Below are 20723 nucleotides of genomic sequence, written 5' to 3'. Positions count from 1 at the left end.
ACTCCACTGACAATTGAAAGATTTGACCGAGAAGATGAACCAAGAATTGAAAGAGAATTCGTGTTCAGCAACTGAATCAGTTGATTTTATTGATCTTATGAAATAGGTGGGGAATCATTAGAAGCAACATTCTGAACTGTATATTTCGTTTTATCTTTCTTGCTCTTCGTGAATTTGAAGTTCGAATGGAATCTATTAAGTCGATAACATTGAGCCTCTGTGTGCCCTGATTTCTTGCAATGATTGCAGGTGACCAATTTGCGAAAGGAATTTGATGAGCTTTGCATAGCAATTGCATCATTCGAGAGATTTGAAGAAATATTGATTCCTCGTTGGCGTTCTTCTTGTATAATCAAAGAATAAGCAGTTAAAACAGATGGTAAAGGTTTCATCATCAAAATTTGCCCACGTATGATTTTGTATGATTCATCAGGTCCCATAAGTAATTGAATTAGGCGTTGATCTTCAAAGAACTTGTGAATTGCAAAAGAAGCACCACAAGTACAACTAGGAATGGATTGAATCATATGAATTTCATCCCATAAGTTTTGTGAATTTACTGAAATAGGAAGAGAAATCATTAACACCTTGAGATAGAGAATACAACTGTTGTTGCATTTGATAAATGAGAGCACCATCAGATTGTTCAAATCATTGATGTAGTTCTTGTGAAATTTCTTTTGCAGTGGTATGAAATAGAAGACTATCAACGATTGTTTTTGAAACATAGTTTAAGAGCCAACTGATAACCATTGAATTTGTACAAAACCAATTGGGATATGTGGAAGAATTTGAGAGAGGTGGAATAATTGTTCCATCAACAAATATGATCTTGTTCTTCGCAAACAAGGAGATAACCATCGATCGCTTCCAAGAGTTGAATCCAACACCGGTGAAGACATTTGAAACAAGAACATAATGCAGAGTGTCTGAAGATCCAATGAAGAAAGGACTAGATACATCGATCGAAGAAGTAATTAATTCATTTGTTGAAGAATTAGGCATGATGAACAAGAATTTAAAAGAAAAATTATGAAGATTGATGAACATAATCGTTACATGTCTGATACCATGTTAGATTGTAATAAAATGAGTGATGAGAGAAAGAAAGTTGTGAAATGAATTTCTCATTAATGAAAATGATTTAATTACAAAGCTTATATACAAACTACAAGGTAAATAACTACCACAACAACTTTCTATAACAAAATTACATAAACTCCCTTATGGTTATGATCAACTAATAACATATAACAACTTTGTAAACCAACACATGAAGCATTGTAATAAAACAAAATTGAAACTTGAAAATTAGCGAAGAAAAATAAAGAATTTTAGATACGTGAATAGATTACAAATTTATGAAAAATTTACATTTTATCAGCATCATTTTCATAAAGAAGAGAAACTTAAGTATGCATTATATAATGTTGAACTTAAGATAATTAAACATTTCTTTGATACCACATATAGATAGAATCGGGCATAGCCACAAATAGTTTCATTAAGAGTGAAAAGTACTTACTTGGAAATGTGAACTTTGATGAGGATGATGTCATGTAGTGATTCTTTTCTTCCCAGTGTTTTTTGATTTTTGATGTAGAAAGTTGATGTCTTTAACACACATGATCATGGTGTTATATAGGGAGTTCGCACATAAATGAAGAAATCTCATTTTCCTTGTGATGATTTATAAGTGTCAGCATTGTATTATTAAGTGTACCAGTTTATGAAAAAGAGTTTGAAACCATATAAATATAGACCTTTAAGTTAAGAACAATTATCATATCCATCATACTATAAATATTTAAGTCTAGAGACCAGATATGTCATTATATCAAATAGTATTATGATACATAATATAAATATGTATTAAGTATTAAAAAATAGTTTTAAGTTCACCATAATCACCATAACGTGTTGTTTTCTAAATATGATAGTCACATGACCTTGAAATATGGTGTTTCACACTAACTTAATAAACGTTTGCTTAATTTATAGGGTGTAAACAAAAATATCCGACATGTAAATTTTCTTAAGAATCCAAACAAAGTAAAGTTCAATATCGACCTGACGTCCTGACGACCCAATGAATTTAAATTCAGCTCAAAATCAATTCAAACGATGTAACGATCTTTACAAAAATTCCATCATATTGGGTTGGGTGTTAAAGTACACGACGAAAAAAACAAAATGTCAGAAAAAGGAACAACGAATAAAAATAAATAATAAATAAATAAATAAATAAAGCTGGAGGCGGGACAATAAAGGCATTTTAATATACGACCATGAAGAGTCTGAAACCGTTGACGAACACCGCAGCCCTTCCCTCTTGACGAACTCAGCACTTGAACTTTGACCTTTTCAGTCTTCACCTTCTTCCCCATTTCCGACACCTTCGATCGCAATCGTTCTTTTTGGCTCAGCGTACGTCTGTTCCCCTTCTTCCAATCGGTATTTTGATCAAGAATTCACTTTTTTCCTCATACAAGCTTCACAATCTCTCTGTTTCTTTTGGGTAAGTATTTCCTTCACTCAAGATTTTATCATCTGGGTGCGTTTGAGTCTGTTTTATTTTTATGGGTTTTGCGCATAAAATACGTTTCAGATGGTTGAATCATGAACTTGAGATATATAATTAGGTAACTTGGTATTTAATTATTTGTGCGTAAATCGTGGTTCGTTCCATAAAGATGGGATATACATCTTGACTGTATGTCTACATTCCTTTTAACTTTTGTAATGATTTTTAAATTATGTAAGGAAAGTTTCTAAACATCTATTTTGCTACAACTACAACACAAATTCAATGTTCTTGCAGTTAACTTCTACACCAAAAAACTAAGGGTAGTACTTGCTGTGTTATGTATCTATTGCTTCTCTTGAATTTGTTACAAAGATCATTTGGTTTGAATAATATTGTCTTTCAATGTATACCTCTAACTTCTACACCATTTTAGTGAATGTTCATATGACACCCTAATGTTTTTTTTTCAGCTTAGATTTCCCGAGTCTTTTTTTGGATTCACTAAAGATATGGGAGCTCGTTCTTCAAAGAGTTCAAACACTAAAAAGGGGTCATCACATGCACATGGACATCATAGTTCGGGTATACAACCACATGAGTTGAAACAATCACATTTTCAAGGAGACAAGACTCCTTCAAGAATGAGCACTCATAGTTCCACTCTTGAAAAAAAACAAACAAAAGAACCCGTTTCTACTCCCAAAACAAACGTGTCCGAATATAATGTCAATGAGGATGACTTTTATGATGGAATACCTCGCTTCCCCATGACTTTATCCGAAAAATCAAAATCAAGAAGATTCAGGGTATGTAAAATTTTCACATTGGCTACTTTTTTTTCATCTCATATGATGCTTTTAGGGTAGAATAGTGTGGGCCCAATTACTAGAAGAATAACCCTTTTGCAAAAACATATATATGAATTATTTGGTGTTGCCATTTTTACCTTTTTCATTAGTAAAGTATCAAAAAATTTATATTTTGCTTAATGTTTTCAGGTGAGTGCACGTAAAGCTGGTAGCTTAGGGATAGAAAAAGCTGTTGGTGTATTGGACACTCTTGGAAGCAGTGTCACAAATTTAAATTCCAGGAGTGCTTTTGTAACGGGGCCCATAACAAAAGGCAATGAACTTTCTATTTTGTCTTTTGAGGTTGCAAATACGATTATGAAGGGTTCGAGTCTTATGAATTTTCTCTCAAATCAAAGTATACGACATTTAAAAGAAGTAGTGTTTATTTCTGAAGGCGTGCAAAATTTAGTATCTAAAGATATTGATGAGCTTTTAAGAACAGTTGCTGCTGATAAAAGGTTCATAGAAATTAAAATCGTTCCTTTTTCCATGATCCATGATCCATGAGCTAATTTATTTTTGTTGATTGGATATTTGGATTTTTTAGGGGTGAGTTGAAAATATTTAGTGGAGAAGTGGTTCGTTTTGGAAATCGATGTAAAGATCCTCAGTGGCATAATTTGGATGTTTATTTTGAGAAGTAAGTTGTGCATTTTTTTTTTCTTTTATGACGTATATATTTTGTTATTAAATGCTATGTGGTTTTCATTTGATAAATAATTGTTTTGGTGTGTAGACAAAACAGGGGACTCACACGTGCTAAGCAATTGAAAGGGGATCCAGAAGTAGTGATGGAGCAATTGTTGACCTTGGTTCAACATACAGCTGTAAGCATCCTATTGGTGAATTTTGTTTTTTAAATGTAAGGATAAAATAGTCATTTATACTTAAGTGATAACTGAACACTCTTTGTGGTTCAGGACTTGTATAGGGAGTTAAGTGTATTGGACAAACTAGAGCAAGAAGATCAACAGAAGAATCTAGAAGGGACTAATTCTAGTCCAGTTTCAAAAGGTGATTTATCTATGTGTTTTTTGTATACTTGATAAAGTTTTTATAATAGTTTATGAAATATTTTATGACACGTTAAATCTACAGAGTCATTTTCAGGTCACGAGCTTATGTTTCTTAAGCAAGAACTAAAAGACCAAAGGAAGCAAGTAAAACTTCTAAAGAAAAAGTCACTTTGGTCTAGGAGTATGGAAGATGTACGTTTTTTTTCATGATTTCCATTATTGATTTCTACTTTGAAATGGAAAATTTTTAGTTGAAAATTCAGATATATTGATGGAGTGAGTTTAATATGTATTTATGTGATACAGGTTATGGAAAAGCTTGTAGATACTGTCATCTATCTAAATAGGCAAATCAAAAATGTCTTCGAATCCGCATGTATGTCAACATTGGCAAATAGTCAATACTCAATAGTCAACACAATGTTTTGTTGATAACATTTATTCAATTTCCCAAACATATCCTTAATCATGACATAAAATCTTTCATATATAATGGATTTTCAAATGAAAAAGTCGTAGTTTGATAAAATGTTAATATTTTTATGTTTTATATTCATGGATTTGAGTTGTTGATGATTGCAGATGATGATGTATCATTAAGTGGATGTCCAAACATGCAGCATAAACTCGGGCCAGCTGGACTTGCATTACATTATGCTAATATTGTCCTTCAAATTGACTCGATTGTGAGTTGCTTTCAATTTTTTGACATCAAGTGATGTTTGGATAAATTATAATAATGAGAAAATGACTTATTGTGGAAACAACTCAATATCCTGACTTTCTGTATTAAGTCAAAAAGAAAGACTTATTTATTTTGGGTTCATGATTTTGTGTTATTTGATTAGGTTTCTAGAAGCACCCCTATGACTTCCATTGCAAGAAGCACGTTATACCAGAGTCTACCACCAGATATAGAATTATCCTTTCGATCCAAATTAGCTTCATTTCATGTTGGAAAAGAGGTACACTAACTTTTCTACTAGGTAGTGTTTGGTATGATGGAATTGGAGAAGGAATGGAATGGCTGATTCCGTTGGAATGACATAAAATTGTTTGTTTTGCGTCATGGAATGGAGTGGACTGTTCTTGAAGGAATCTGATTCCTTCTATTTTGTTAATTTTCATCTTCTAGGCACGTGGTGTTTTTTTAATTCCAACTTGGAAATGAAATAAAAACTGTAATATGATGATTTTTTGTTTACAAAATATATAGTGATAAATATTTTTTGATTGTTACATGATTTTAATTAAATGAATGTTTTCTTTTTTTAAAAAACAGCTAGAAAATATTTTTTTATTATATTCTTCTTTTGGTGTTAATAAGCTTTTATTATTTTAATTTTTTAGTTTTGAAAATGATAAATTCTATAGTAACTACTAGATAATATATAGAATATTGTTTTAAAGTATTTACATGTATATAAACACTTTCATTTAATTTCTACAGACCAACCAAATGTGATCATGGAATGTAATGACCTATTCCATTACCTTCGGCATTCCATTCCATCCACCCAAACACACCCGAGTTTCCTTTAAACGATTCTACTAATTAAGAATTTTATTTTATGTTCTTTTTTTCAGCTTGATCTTCAAGATATTAAAGCCGAAATGGAAAAAACTCTCTGTTGGCTTTCTCCTGTGGCCATAAACACAGCAAAGTAAGGAGATTTCAGCCTCTTTTTCTTTATTATTATTATTATGATTATTTTTTTTCCATTTAATCAATTGGTTTTTCACTCTCTTTTTCTCATTTTCTTCATGTTTCTAATAGGGCCCATCATGGTTTCGGTTGGGTTGGAGAGTGGGCAGACACCGGGTGAGTTCTTTTGAAAACCCATCTTAGTAGAAAGGGCTAAATGCAAGAAATAACAACGTATTTTTATTTATTAGCATCCTAATTTCATTTCTTTTTTTAAAGCATTGTATTTTCAATATTTTTCTTATTAAAGCATTTGTACTTTGGAAATTCCTCCCAATTATAGCAGTGAAAATTGCTTTCTAGTTGGTTAACCTTGTTATAACTGGGTAGATTTTTCAAAGGACAATGTCTTAACTTGTAATAGAAAGAAATGAAAGTAGGATGTTGTAACAACAATTCAATGAAAGTAATTGCGTATTTCTTGCATTTAACCCTACTTTCATTTCTATCTTTCCCTCAAAAAAACCTACTTTCATTTCTTTCTATTAGAGCATTGCACTTTCAATCTTTTTCTTGTTAAAGCATTGTACTTCGAAAAACCTACCCAATTATAGCATTGTACTTTTACATTTTTTTCTTATTAGCACATTATACCTTGAAAAATATACACAATTATAGCAGTAAAAAATTGATATCTATTTAAATGGCATTGCTATAATTTGGTAGACTTTTCAAAGTACAATGCTATAATAGGCCGAAATGAAAGTAGGATGCTATAAATCTATAAAAAACAAATCAATGAAAGAACATTGCCTTTTCTTGTTTATAACCGTGTGAAGTTATGAAAAGCCACATGGGTTAAAAGATGAAACTGGTATGTTCTGTATGAAGTTCGGTCAATCTTTTTCTTATTAAAACATTGTACTTTTAATATTTTTCTTATTAACATACTATACTTTAAAAATCTACAACAATTATATGTAAAAATCTGTTTCCATTTAGATAACTTTGGTACAATTGGATAGATTTTTCATAGAACACCGTTGTAATAGGAAGAAATGAAGGTATGATGCTATAATAAAAAAATCAAAGAAAGTACATTGCCTTTTCTTGCATTTCACCCTATTGAAACTACAAAAATCCACACGGGTTGAAATATGAAACAAGTTTATTCCTTATGCAGTCCGGGAGGAGGGCGTAAACCAAACGGGCTAAATGATATAAACCGGATTGAAACATTTAACCATGCAAACAAAGGACAAACCGAGTTTTATATTGTTGATATGTTGTTGTGGCTCAACCATTTGATAAACCGATCCAAGATAACTGCAAATGTGGATGAAATGCAGTCAAATACAGAGTCCCCAAAAGATCAAAATCAGAAACCATCACAAGAAGCTTCACATGTGTTGCCTATTTCAAGCTCAGATGACCTTGTTTTAGAGCAAAAAGATGCTACTATTGTGAAGTGCATAGAAGGAAGTGAATAAAGTACTAATGGTCTTGTGGATGTTGACTTTGATTTGGGACATGAGAATGAAATTTAGTTTGTATGTGTAAATAGACACAAGGGTTTGTATGCATGAGCCATGAAGATGAGCTTATAAGGGGTTCCATGAGCATTCTAGTTATGTTTGTTGTGGTTGGGAGGGGGGGGGGGGTGTTCATCTAATGGTGGATATGAATATGTATGTAAAAAAAGTTGTGTAAAGAGAAAAAAAGGTGAAGTTTATCGCAATAATGCATAACTAGATTTTTTTATTGCTGTAAATAGAGTGAGGTGTATTTATTAGCAACGTGTTTTTATCAATTTATTTATTATATAGTATTCTGTTTTGAGTCGGTTATATTGCAACTTTGACAATCTATTTAATTATAGCAAGGTCATCCACATTCCACATACAAAATAAATCATTGCTTTGATCTGATATATATTTTGAGACAAAATGACATGATTAGCCTATGGGTTTACAAAAAGTTTGTGTGTTCAATCTTTATCCTTTTTCGTGATGTTGATTATCCATTTGGTTTCAATTTCGAGGTTGATCATTAACGCGTGTAAGATGATTTTTGTGCTATTTTTAATTTAATTTAGACTTTCTTTTATATATTTCGAACTATTTTTAATAAAAAATAATAAATAAAGTTGATCCCACCATACTCACCCCACTGTCCTCTCACTTTAACCCCATTCTTTGGTTTACCAAATCTCCCACTTAAAATCCATGATCAAGTCGACAAGCATTTGGTTAAGTCGGCCATTCTTTGTTTTGCTCTACATAAATTGTCTTTCAATAGTGAATGTAGGTGGTGATGTTCCTGTAAGGTGGAGTTTATAGAGAAGGTTGGTGAATTTTTGGGCTGCTAACGACTGAGATCTGGTGTCAGTGAACCATATAAGTCGCGGAATGGTGTCATATTGACCACACGATATTGATCGCACCGGATGTATTGTAACAATACGCAACTAGTAAAGAAATTATTTTTGTTTACTAAAGAATTCTATTATGTATCTTGGAAGCAACCTTTTATGTTTTTAATTTAATGTGGTAATAAGTGTTGACTACGGTTAAATGATTAATACCATGCTCTTAAAATTATAAACACTAAACACAGGACAATAAAAATATAAATTATGTACTAAAGAATTCTATCATGTATCTTGGAAGTAACCTTTTATGTTTTTAATTTAATGTGGTAATAAGTGTTGACTACGGTTAAATGGTTAATACCATGCTCTTAAAATTATAAACACTAAACACAGGACAATAAAACTATAAATTATGTAGTTGATGTTGAATCTTAAGATCTTTATTTTATTTTGAGTCTCAACGAAACTTCTCTATCTCTCTCTCTCTCTCTCTCTCTCTCTCTCTCTATATATATATATATATATATATATATATATATATATATATATAGGGTTAAATTCATGTGAGACACATTTTTTTGTGAAACCATGAGACGCATTTTTTTTTATTTTTTTAGTTAATTCAAGTTCCGACAATAATATTTAAAAAAAGAATTTTTGGATTTTTCCATTTATATTGCATTTTAAAATTATTTTTTAGAATATGTACAATGTAGTATTCTATTAGAATATTTTACGTATTTCTTAAAAAATGGATTTTATTTATTTATTTATTTTTTATTTTTTTTAGTTAATTCAAGTTCCGAAAATAATATTAAAAAAAAGAATTTTTAGATTTTTCCATTTATTTTGCATTTTAAAATTATTTTTTATAATATGTTAGTGTAATATTCTATTAGAATATTTCACGTATTTTTTAAAAAAATGAGATTTTTTTTTATTTTTTTTAGTTAATTCAAGTTCCGAAAATAATATTTAATTTTTTTTTTTTGGATTTTTCCATTTATTTTGCATTTTAAATTAATTTTTAGATTTGGTCTCACGGTCTTACAAAATTAGAATGGTCTCAAATGAACCTGAACATATATATATATATATATATATATATATATATATATATATATATATATATATATATATATATATGAGTTATAGTGAAAACTATAAAACACTAGCAATTTGAGATCTTTTTTCTGTACAATATTTAAAAAAAAAAATCATCCTTTGCTACATCTAAGAGATTCCAAAATCTTGTTTGAAAAAAAAAATTCGTGTGAATATACACATTTCTTAAAAAACATGCATACAAAAAATATGAATATGCATCAAATAATATAGTTTTTTGGAAAAAAAATCTTTTTTAATATTAACTTTGAAATATATAAAATATTTTTGCTGAATTCATTTTAAAAAAAAATATTTTTTTAATTCTACAAATATTTTGAAATGATAAATGATTTCCATAACACACACAGAATAATAACTACTAAAAAACTGCAAACGGAAAATTATAAAATCATAATACACTATTAAACGTGGTTCGGTCTAATATGAGATACATCCACGAGCGAACGAAAGAGATGAGATTTTATTAACACTAAAGATATTACAATCATATAAGGCTAAACTGTATTTATAATCTGATAACTCAATGTAAGATATTACTCATATTTTTGGATGCTAAACAAACGACTTTGCTAAAAAAAACTACCTCTACTTTGTGTCTTTTTTTGCTGTAGTGCATTAAAAAATGAAGAGAAAAAATCTATCTATAGTTTTTTGAGTGGTAACCTTCTTTAACATTCATACATATATGATAAAAAGAAATTAAATATCCTCCTATTTTTCTTACTACTTATATTCCTATTCACATGATATGATTACAAGTATCTTAAAATATTATTAATATTTATTAAAATATAATATTTATCAACATTTTACATGGGTAAAAAGACAAAAAAATATTTAATTTCTCTATAATAAAACCATACTTTTGACTTTTATGATCATGCAATAATAGGTGCACAACCATCATATCTTTAAGATATGGAATTGTAGAATTTACATGTCTCACATGTATGACTTCTACCAACATTCCAAGTTATATTTATGGCCCCTAAACTATAAATAACTTGTTATTTTATTCATAGATTTATAAATCTGAACAAAGGAAAATTCGAATAGATATATTTTTTTTATTCTTTTTATGTTAGAGATTAAGAGAACATAATAACAATAAATACAAACTTGGATAGATTCAACGATCGTGTTTATCAAACACTTTTCGAAATCTTTAATCTGTCCCTTTTGCATGGGGTACAAGAATTCAGAAGTGAGATAATCCAAAAATAAACCAATTCGAATTACAGACCTAATTCAAATTGAAAGTACATAATACCTTGCTTGATGTGTTCTTGAGAGATAGAGAAATTATGATGTAATTTCGAGTATTATACTTGAGGAAAAAGTGGTTAATATCGGTTAAACCAAAAATGGTGCCAAAACATGGTAGTTATTGGACACAACCGATACCTACATCATCACAATGTCGTCAATGAGTTTTTGGCGGAAAAATGCATGAGTGGAGTCTCACTTGATATAAAAATCAATTTAGGTTTGAGGGCGATGTCCCTAGACACCGCCAAGGGGCTGCAACCCCTTGGAACACTGCATCCAGGGGCGTTGCCGTTGGACCCCATACTCCTGAGTTCACATTTATCACACCAACTGTACACCACGCACTTTCAAGCTCGATTAGTAAATAGTACTCGGCCTATCTCACTGTTAATAATAATTACACTAAAATATGTTGAGTTATCACTTATGAATATTTTAATATGTTTTCATCATTCATAATATCTACTATTTAGCATAGAATCTTGAAGTATCAATACGACAATTACTGAGAGTAACGGAGAGAAGTTAAAATTATATAAAAAAAGTTAGAAGTTTTAAAAGGTAAAAAATTCTTAAACTTTGAGACCAATTAAATAAATTACTCTTTATATCATGTCAATAGGACCAAAAAATCTCACAGGTAACGATTTTCATCTTTCAAAACCAATTTTTTAGTTTATTGGTATGATATAAATGTAGTCTCAATTGACTGCACAATATTTTATTTTTGTTTTTTAAAAATGTTGACTAACAAATAGGAAACCGATTTTAGTCCAACCACTTGACTAATTCAATTTCACAGTTGCCATTATACAAAACCTTTTTCTGTGCATCTTCATGTATGCATTAATCCAAAAAAACCTAGTGGAACAAGATAAAACAATGATCGCCAAGATTCACTTTTACATTACGCATCCATGTGTTTTTATAATCTTTTCACTTGTCTTGCTACACCTTGAGGCTACAACTACCAACCAAAATATAGCAGTTGGAGGAGAAGAAGATGATGCTAATGGTGCTATCAAAAAATGTTCTGATGACGAGAGGCATGCTCTTCTTAATTTCAAATCACACCTTCAAGACACCGATGTCTTTTTCTCCACATGGAGAGATGAAGAAGATGACTGCTGCAGATGGCGTGGGGTGACATGCAATACCCAAACGGGCCATGTCACAATGCTTGAAGTTGGATCGAGTGGTCTTGTAGGTAAGATTAGCCATTCACTGCTGAACTTAACCTATTTAAATCATCTTGATCTTTCCCAAAATTATCTTTATGGAACAATTCCCACGTTCATTGGTTCCATGACTCTACTACGTTACCTTAATCTCGCTGGCAATAATCTTAATGGAACCATTCCTAGATCGATTGGTTCATTGACCGAATTAAGTTTCCTTGACCTTTCATATCTCTCCCTTTATGGAATCATTCCTTTAGAGTTGGGAAACCTCACAAACTTAGAAGTGCTTTCTCTTGAATTTGTTGGAAGGTGTAGAGTTGAAAACATAAAGTGGTTGTCTCATTTATCTGGTTTGCGAACACTTAATATGGATGGGATTTCATTAGATAAAGCAAACCATTGGGTAAATGTGATTTCGAGTTTCCGAAATCTATCATATTTAAGTTTAAGGGGATGTGAGCTCTCTAAGGTCATGTATCCATATTCTTCATTTGTTAACTCTTCTTCATCGATTGTTTTCCTTGATCTTGGAAACAACAGTCTCAACTCTTCCATGTATCATTGGTTGTTCTCATTAACTAGCAATAGCCTTTTTGAGCTTGATCTATCTTACAACATGTTAGATGGGATACCCAAATATCTTGGTAACCTCTCTAATTTGGAAGTTTTGAAACTCGAGAACAATTCTGCTGTGATAAAATTTCCTGATTTTCTCAAAAACTTGTCTGGATGCTCATCCCTTACATTAGCATGGCTATATGCTTCAAGAAGCCATTTTACAGGGTCACTATCTGATGATATCCAAAACTTTTCTTCCTTAGAATTTTTGTACCTATCTGAAAATCAATTAAACGGAACTATAAGTGAGAAATTGTGGGAACTACCCATGCTTGGAATCGTTGACGTCTCTTTCAATTATCTTAGAGGTGGTATCTCTGAAAAGATTGGAAATTCGAAGATTTTTTTTATAGATCTTTCAAGAAACTCACTCGATGGAGTTCCTTCCACAGATAACATTTCAAGCCTTTCTTATGTAGAGCATATTGATCTGAGCTCTTGCAAGTTAGGGCCTCGTTTCCCCAAATGGATTCAAACACTGAAAAATCTTACCAATCTTGATATTTCCAATACGGGAATTTCAGACACAATTCCTCTGGAGTTTTGGAACATGTGGCCTTCTCGATTACATCATTTGAATCTCTCTTCCAACAACATCAGTGGGAAAGTACCAGATTTATTATCAAGTTTTGATGATAATCCAGTGATAGATTTGAGTTCCAATAGATTTTATGGTCCAATACCGAATTTCCCTTCAACTTTGAAATCATTAAATCTTTCCAAAAACAAATTCTTTGGAGGAATCTCTTTTTTGTGCCAACTTGTCCATGGGTATTTGGAGTTTCTTGACCTATCTCACAACTTTCTAGCCGGACAACTTCCAGATTGTTTGTGGCACTTCAAAGAACTAAAAGTTCTTAATTTAGGATACAACAATTTGTTTGGAAGGCTTCCTACCTCCATTGAATCTTTGTTCAAACTTGAGGTGTTGTATTTATACAACAACGACTTCTCTGGAGAACTGCCTTTGTCTTTAAAGAATTGCACAAGTTTAACCTCGTTAAATTTGGGTGTCAACAAGTTTTCAGGTAATGTGCCTATTTGGATTGGGGAGAATTTATCGGGCTTGTATGTTCTCATCCTAAGATCAAACAACTTCTTTGGAACCATACCTTCACAATTATGTCAATTAGCATATCTTCAAGTTCTAGACATGTCAATGAATAATCTTCATGGAATCATCCCCTCATGTTTGGATAATCTCACAAGCATGGTTCAAGAAGGGTTCTCAGAGAAACAAAATATACAAAAATATTCAAGTACTAAGAACACAACAGGTGTTGTTAATCTTGCATACAATGGAAGGTATGTTGACAATGCAATGATTAAGTGGCAAGGAGACGAACGTGAATTTATCAATAACCTACGATTGTTGAAGAGCATCGACTTGTCAAGCAACAATTTAACAGGACAAATCCCATATGAAGTGACCAATCTTTTTGAACTACTTGCTCTAAACCTATCACATAACGCTTTGTGTGGAGAGATCCCATGGAAAATTGGTGAGATGAAAAAACTTTTAACTTTGGATTTATCTAGAAACAATTTTTCAGGAGGGATACCAATAAGCATGTCTCAAATGACTTTATTGAGTTATTTAGACGTGTCATTCAATAATTTGTCAGGGAGAATCCCATCTAGCACTCAACTTCAGTCTTTCGAACCTTCAAGATACAATGGAAACAAAGAATTATGTGGACCTCCCATTACAAAAATTTGCCCTGGAGATGAAGAATTGGAAGTACCACCTGTTATAGGTGAGAGTGAAGGTGGTGGGAATGGAATATCTGAACTTTGGAGATGGTTTTATATTGGTGGGGTCACTGGTTTTGCTACTGGATTCTGGATAGCATGTGGTGCTTTACTTGTCAACAATCGTGGAAGACATGCTTTCTTTCACTTTCTTGATAGCTTCAAAGATCAGGTTTATGTGAATGTAGTTGTGTTTGTTGTAAAATTACAAAGGGTTGTACGTGCGTAGTTGTCTATATCTAATTCTTCTTTTGATATCTTGTATTCTAGTATGTATTTTGTTTTGAACAAAACTATTACCTTGTATGAATTCTAGAATAGAGCACTAGAGCAGGCTATTTCGTCGCTATGGCAATACCAACAGATAGTGATGGAGTTTCTACAAGGACGTAGTTTAATAAATAGTGAATTTTTTTATAGCATAGCGACATAATAAGCTATGGATGTTCAATCGCAGAATTTCATATAGTAGAATGTAGATACATTAAACTGTCGATTTAGTCTGTCGCTAATTAGTTTTTGAATTTAGCGACGTCCTTTTCCATTTGTTGGTATTTTCTAGGGAAATTGCTAAATGGTATTTTCTAGGGAAATTGCTAAATATATTAATTACAAGAAACTAATTATAATAGTTAAACTTATAGGGATTTTTAGCATGGAATACACGACAAAAATGGGAATAACCAACAGATTACGTAGAAATGAGAATCGGTTTGTGACACAACCGATTTCTTGTAATATTGCCGTTATTTTCTAGAGATTTGCGATTGGTATTCATATGTAGTTGCTATCGGTAGGAAATTGGTTGTTATCATGGAAATGGGCCCTTATTTAGCGACAGATCAATTGTTAAGTAAATCTGTCACTACCAAACTTCTTTCAAAAAAATGTACTACTCTCTCTAATCATGTACTATTATTATTTCTTGCTCACTTACACGAACCTTATAGTCACATCTAGGTTTTATAGGGGAGGTGATCTTTGTAAATACCTAGATCCCAAGATAAACTCTCCAAAAGAGCCTTATAGAGAGAATGAGAACTCCAACATATATAGCCACTTATAAGACTGTGTCGCACCAACGTGAGATATATTAACACTCCCCTCCAGAGTCGGAGGCTCGACGAGCAATGACAGAGCTAGTGGGGTGGCTTGCCGGTGTTTGGCCACCCCCAACATTTTTAAAATACCACCCCACGTTATATAATATGCATAAAAGAAATAAAGCCCAATAGTCATATCTCTTAAGGAGTTAAAGTCTAGAGCCCTCACATCCAAGTTAATTGCGTCCATTATTCTAAACATTTGTTATTTTACCCACCTACCCCCAAGTTCCGATTAAAGATATTTTGGCTGCAAAGTAATTTTTAATTATATTATACATGTAAATTTTTTTTGTAATTTACACTAACTAATATTATTATTATTGAATAATCACATGGGCAAATCATATGTAGGAAAAAAAAAATAAGTAATCGATCTTACAAATGAAAAAAAGGCGTTTATAAGCAATAATTTTATCCCGTTTGTGGTATTATTAAAGAATATGTTAATAATACAAGTCAACAACCTCAAATAAACAGTATTATGGAAGAGTTAATCAATATTGAACGTCACTGAAAAAAATTGAAGTGTCGGATTTAAGAGATAAAATAAAATTCTTTGATTATTGATTTCAGAAAACGATATTCAATCTTAAGAGTAGCGTTTAATATTTTATTCAATGTAAGCCTCCCTTATTCTAATATTCTGGCTCTGCCCCTGTTGATGAGGATAGACAGGGATGTGCTGAGCCATGGGTGTAGGACGCCGACTCTGATACCACGTAATGATATGTTGTCACACCGTAAATTTCAAAACAAATTTTCGCTTAAGATAATCATTTTATTCTTAAATATACTTGTTTAAAAATCTCATTCATAATCGAATTACAAAACGGAACTCTATTTTCACTTATATAGAAAACCAGGATCCTCCAAATCATGACTCCTTCTCTGGTGTGTACAATCAAGCCGGTGCCGTCCCGTGATACTGAAAGAAACCTGAAACAACATAACACAAACATTGTAAGCACGAAGCTTAGTGAGTTCCCCAAAATACCACACATATAACAACGTATAAGCCACTCGAGGCTATAACTCTATGGGTCCGTGCACCCAACTCTGTGAACCCTCAGGTTCTAACTCTAGGAACCCTTCGGTTCCAACTCTACAAACAGGCACAACATAAATCACATAGAAATAATGCAGTACAACACATATCATACATAGCATACAAATACTCTGTCACATAACTCTGGTTACATACTCAAGGTAAAGTATAGTGAGAAGACTCACCTCGCGTGTCTCGATATCTCACAACCCTGGGAATCCCTCGTGCCCGATTCTCCGAGCTCTAATCCTCCTATAACATCATATGTCCCTAGTTAACACGTTATATCTCTAATGTTGACTATCCCTAAGAAGTCAACACAGGTCCACTCTGGTCAACGGTCAACGGTCAACTTTGACCGGACTCGGCGAGCGCTAGGGCGACTCGGCGAGTCTAGACGTTCTCACCAATTCTCTAAGATTCCCTTTCTACACGTCGAGTATCCCCCCTGACTCGACGAGTTCCTCCTGGAAGAATCGCGGGGCCACCCCGACTCAACTCGCCGAGTCTGAAGAACAACTCGGCGAGTCCCAGTTCGACTCAGACCACCTGTTAACCCTCTCTAACTCGCCCTGACTCACCGATCCAACCCATAACCCGGACAGGACCATTCTAAGGCAATCTTTAAGCTACTCGCCGAGTCTGTTCATCGGACTCGGCGAGTCCATGCCATGCAACCGCTCAAACTGCTCTCTAAGGTCAGATCTGCTCCGGCAATTCATAGGTCTGGCCTTCCTAGACTGGTTCATCACGTAAAGTCCTCATTTCGGTGCTCATAATACACCCCATGACTCATAACTTACGTTTTGACCTAAGGCATAAGGATTCCAATCCAAAACCTCCATTGATTCCCGAAAAGCTCAGGCATGGGAGATTCTGGACTTCCAAGGGTCCCAATATAGGGTTCCAATCGCTTGGGGGACTAAGGAAACACTCAATCTATCCACAAAAGGGTTCAATAAACCCTAAATCCATATACACATCAACATAGAAGGGAACAACTCGAAAATATTACCTGAATAACGTTGCTCTGTGTCCCCAACTCTCAGAATATAGCTTCTCCTGTTGTTCCCTTAACCAAGCCTCCTCTTCCTTGCAAAATAACACTTCCAAGATCAATAATGGTCTTCTACCTTGCTCCAGATGCTCACAATCGAATTAGGGTTTCACTCAAAGGGCTAGGATGAACAATGACGGCCATAAGGCCCCTTATATATGTCCCAAACCTGGACGGTTAGGGTTTCGCTAAACAGCGCGGACTCGCCGAGTCTATATCCGGACTCGCCGAGTCCAGTCGCGAACCCGCGACCAGATCCGCGATCCTACTCGGCGAGTCTGAGCTCCAACTCGCCGAGTCCCCTCTTAAAACACCCAAAATCATAATTATAACAATACCTGAAATTATGGGCTGTTACAACTCTCCCCCACTAAGACTAGACTTCGCCCTCGAAGTCTCACTCTGAAAATAGCTCCGGATGCTGCTCCCGCATCTCACGCTCCGGCTCCCATGTCATTTCCGATCCCTTCCGGTGCTGCCACTGAACTAACACTAGAGGTATCTCCTTATTCCTCAAAACCTTGATCTTCCGATCTCTGATGGTCACTGGTCTCTCGGCATAATTCAGGCTCGCATCCACCTGAATGTCCTCTAATGGAGCTACTGCTGACTCATCGGCTATACACTTTCTCAATTGCGACAGATGAAAAGTGTCGTGGATCTATCTCAATTCCGTTGGCAACTCCAAACGGTAGGCCACCCGTCCTACCCTCGCAATCACACGAAAAGGCCCAATATACCGGGGCCCCAACTTGCCCCTCTTCCTGAATCGAATCACTCCTTTCCAAGGAGAGACCTTCAGGAGTACGAAGTCGCCGACCTGAAACTCAAGCTCGGACCGGCGTCTGTCTGCATAACTTTTCTGTCGGCTCTGGGCGGTCAATAACCTCTGTCTAACCTGCTGAATCTGCTCTGTCGACTGAAGCACGATCTCTGTACTGCCCATCACTCTCTGTAACCGAGAATTACCCAAGATGCAACTCTGCTCTAAATCTCAACGATCACTCGACCCATAAGGGTTAGGAAACCATGAACCACCGGATCCCCGATCCAAAGCCCACTTTATCCATTCCGGAACGACTGAGAGACCCATTCTCACTCTCAGAGCAACTCTCACGAGTTCTCCTCTTGCAATCACATACACATGCTGAACTAGCCCCAACACCCACAGGTTGGAAGACCCGATACACTGATGATATCCTCAAACATCCCCCCCAAGGATGAACCACTGATACATACCCAATACCCTGATCAAAATCACACTGAGAGTCCAGGATTCTCTCCCTAGATCCCTTCCGAGCCTCCTGGCTCTACACCCGCGGAATCCCTTCCGCGTCCTCAGCAGACATCTCATCATGATGTCATTCCATACTACTATAACAGACACAGCGTTCAACCCTCATACTCTAAATCATCCATTCACACTACTACCTTCACTTCCGTGAACCAACACTTCCCCCCCCCCTTGGGGTTACATACCTTTCTCTTCCCTTACCTAGGGAAATCCACTTGACAACCTTGCCACTACTCCATGTATCGCACATGCTCTGGATCTGCTCGCAAGGACTCTCGGGTCCATGCGTTACCTCTCCTCAGCAAATGAGGGTCCGACACCACCTCCTATACAACAACTCAAAAGGCGGCATACCAATGCACTAATGATGGTTGTTGATATAGGACAACTCAACCAAGGATAAATACGTGCCGCAGCTCCCTCCGAAATCTAATACACATGCCCGAAGCATGTCTTCGAGCGTTTGAATCGTTCTCTCTCTCTAAAGTGTCCTCAGACATCATCATGATAAGCTCTAGCTCATTTCTCATATCCCTCTTCGAGACTGAGCACCAGGTCAGCTTTTGGCTCCACAGCTGAGCCCCCAAAGGTCACCCATATCATGATCCAATATCCCACTAACTTCCTCCCCGTGACCACTATCCCGGCCCAGTGACACGCAAGTCACGAAATCCTCTTTTCCTCATGCGAGAAAAAAATACAATCCAACCGAGGATCGTCTCAACTCTGATCTCTGGTTTCTGCTGCGCATATTCCTTGCGTACCTCACCACATTTCCCGACAGAGACGGAGACCCCAGTCACGCCCCCGGTTCATCATTCATGCTCCAAAAACTCAATACTAGGGCTACTCAAGCCCAAAACTCTTCCACATAATACACTGTTCGGAAAACATTCCATCCTCACATGCTCTTGCCATCTAGTGAGTACTATGGCTCCCCGCAGTATCACAACACCCTCTGACTAGTGAGTACTACGGCTCCCCGCAGTATCACAACTCCCTCTGACTAGTGAGTACTACGGCTCCCCGCAGTATCACAACTCCCTCTGACTAGTGAGTACTACGGCTCCCCGCAGTATCACAACTCCCTCTGACTAGTGAGTACTACGGCTCCCCGCAGTATCACAACACCCTCTGCCTCCACTAGCTCGTGCTCCGCAGACTATCATAGGCGGCTACCCATACTTGACTCGAATATTCATCACAGACTCTAGAGGCAATCGACATAACAATGCCCACCCTTGCAAAGATCCACTCTCTCAAATAATCTCCCTGGGTGTCCATACTCGAAGGGCTCCCACTAGATCCATAGATACGTGATATACCACAAGTCGTCTCAATTCAAGATTCATGAGTAACTCTGAAATAAAGATATCATACCCGGATATCTCAGAATACCCCAACAGAACATCACAAGATCCTGCCACAACCACTGATCTCCTGCCCCAAGCATCATATAGACACAATAATATCTTTCCTCTGAACCCCAAAATTAGATCTGCATTTTCCAAATTGCAATCTCGATGTATCCAATTTCTCAATTGGAATACAAGAAAACGCTAACGCTACTAAATACGCTGATAATTCTCCGAACCCATTTTCCACCGCTCAAAATCCAAACAAGGATACACATACCGACCCGGGAGTTGGCTGCCTAATCATTCTCTATCTACTTGCAACAACACCAAACACCTGTCATGGAGACATTCATCCTTCTCATCAAGTACTTCCCGCATTAACTCACTCTGACCCCTTTCCTCGATCACCGACATCTCTGGTCTCATGATTTCTTACAGCATATCTCTATACTCCACTTATAACTACTCTTGACAAATCTCTGCTTTCTTACATACTGCACCCGTT

General features: G+C 35.0%; 2 protein-coding genes across 3 annotated transcripts; both read left to right on the top strand.

The window, feature by feature from the left end:
• The first annotated feature begins 2289 nt into the window (after nt 1–2289).
• Nucleotides 2290–7878, top strand: LOC145086562 (protein PSK SIMULATOR 3-like). Of its 2 annotated transcripts, none has more exons than XM_079024370.1 (13): nt 2290–2518; nt 2998–3333; nt 3526–3836; nt 3926–4018; nt 4115–4205; nt 4299–4392; nt 4489–4586; nt 4701–4770; nt 4977–5080; nt 5243–5359; nt 5982–6058; nt 6172–6216; nt 7223–7878. In XM_079024370.1, exons 2-13 carry the CDS (start codon nt 3037–3039, stop codon nt 7527–7529), a joined length of 1704 nt encoding a protein of 567 aa, XP_078880496.1. In that variant the 5' UTR covers nt 2290–2518; nt 2998–3036; the 3' UTR covers nt 7530–7878. The 2 variants fall into 2 exon arrangements, with proteins under 2 accessions (XP_078880496.1, XP_078880495.1); XM_079024369.1 differs by having other exon boundaries at nt 4477–4586.
• A 3783-nt stretch (nt 7879–11661) lies between these two features.
• LOC145086561 (receptor-like protein EIX1) lies at nt 11662–14775 on the top strand. Its single transcript, XM_079024368.1, has one exon. The coding sequence runs from the start codon at nt 11690–11692 to the stop codon at nt 14585–14587; it is 2898 nt and encodes a 965-aa protein (XP_078880494.1). The 5' UTR covers nt 11662–11689; the 3' UTR covers nt 14588–14775.
• Nucleotides 14776–20723: the final 5948 nt, after the last annotated feature.

The sequence above is a fragment of the Lactuca serriola genome, chromosome 2, assembly GCF_051521515.1.
Source record: "Lactuca serriola cultivar US96UC23 chromosome 2, Lser_US96UC23_V15, whole genome shotgun sequence".
Lineage (NCBI taxonomy): Eukaryota > Viridiplantae > Streptophyta > Magnoliopsida > Asterales > Asteraceae > Lactuca > Lactuca serriola.
This window is presented reverse-complemented; position numbering and strand designations above follow the sequence as displayed.

What these genes read in the sequence shown, in the direction of transcription:
- LOC145086562 (XM_079024369.1), top strand. Translation starts at nt 3,037, where the DNA reads ATGGGAGCTCGTTCTTCAAAGAGTTCAAACACTAAAAAGGGGTCATCA. An exon ending in ACAGTTGCTGCTGATAAAAG is followed by an intron (nt 3,837 to 3,925) that starts GTTCATAGAAAT and finishes TGGATTTTTTAG; the next exon opens with GGGTGAGTTGAAAATATTTA. An exon ending in TTCTAGTCCAGTTTCAAAAG is followed by an intron (nt 4,393 to 4,476) that starts GTGATTTATCTA and finishes TTAAATCTACAG; the next exon opens with AGTCATTTTCAGGTCACGAG.
- LOC145086561 (XM_079024368.1), top strand. Translation starts at nt 11,690, where the DNA reads ATGATCGCCAAGATTCACTTTTACATTACGCATCCATGTGTTTTTATA.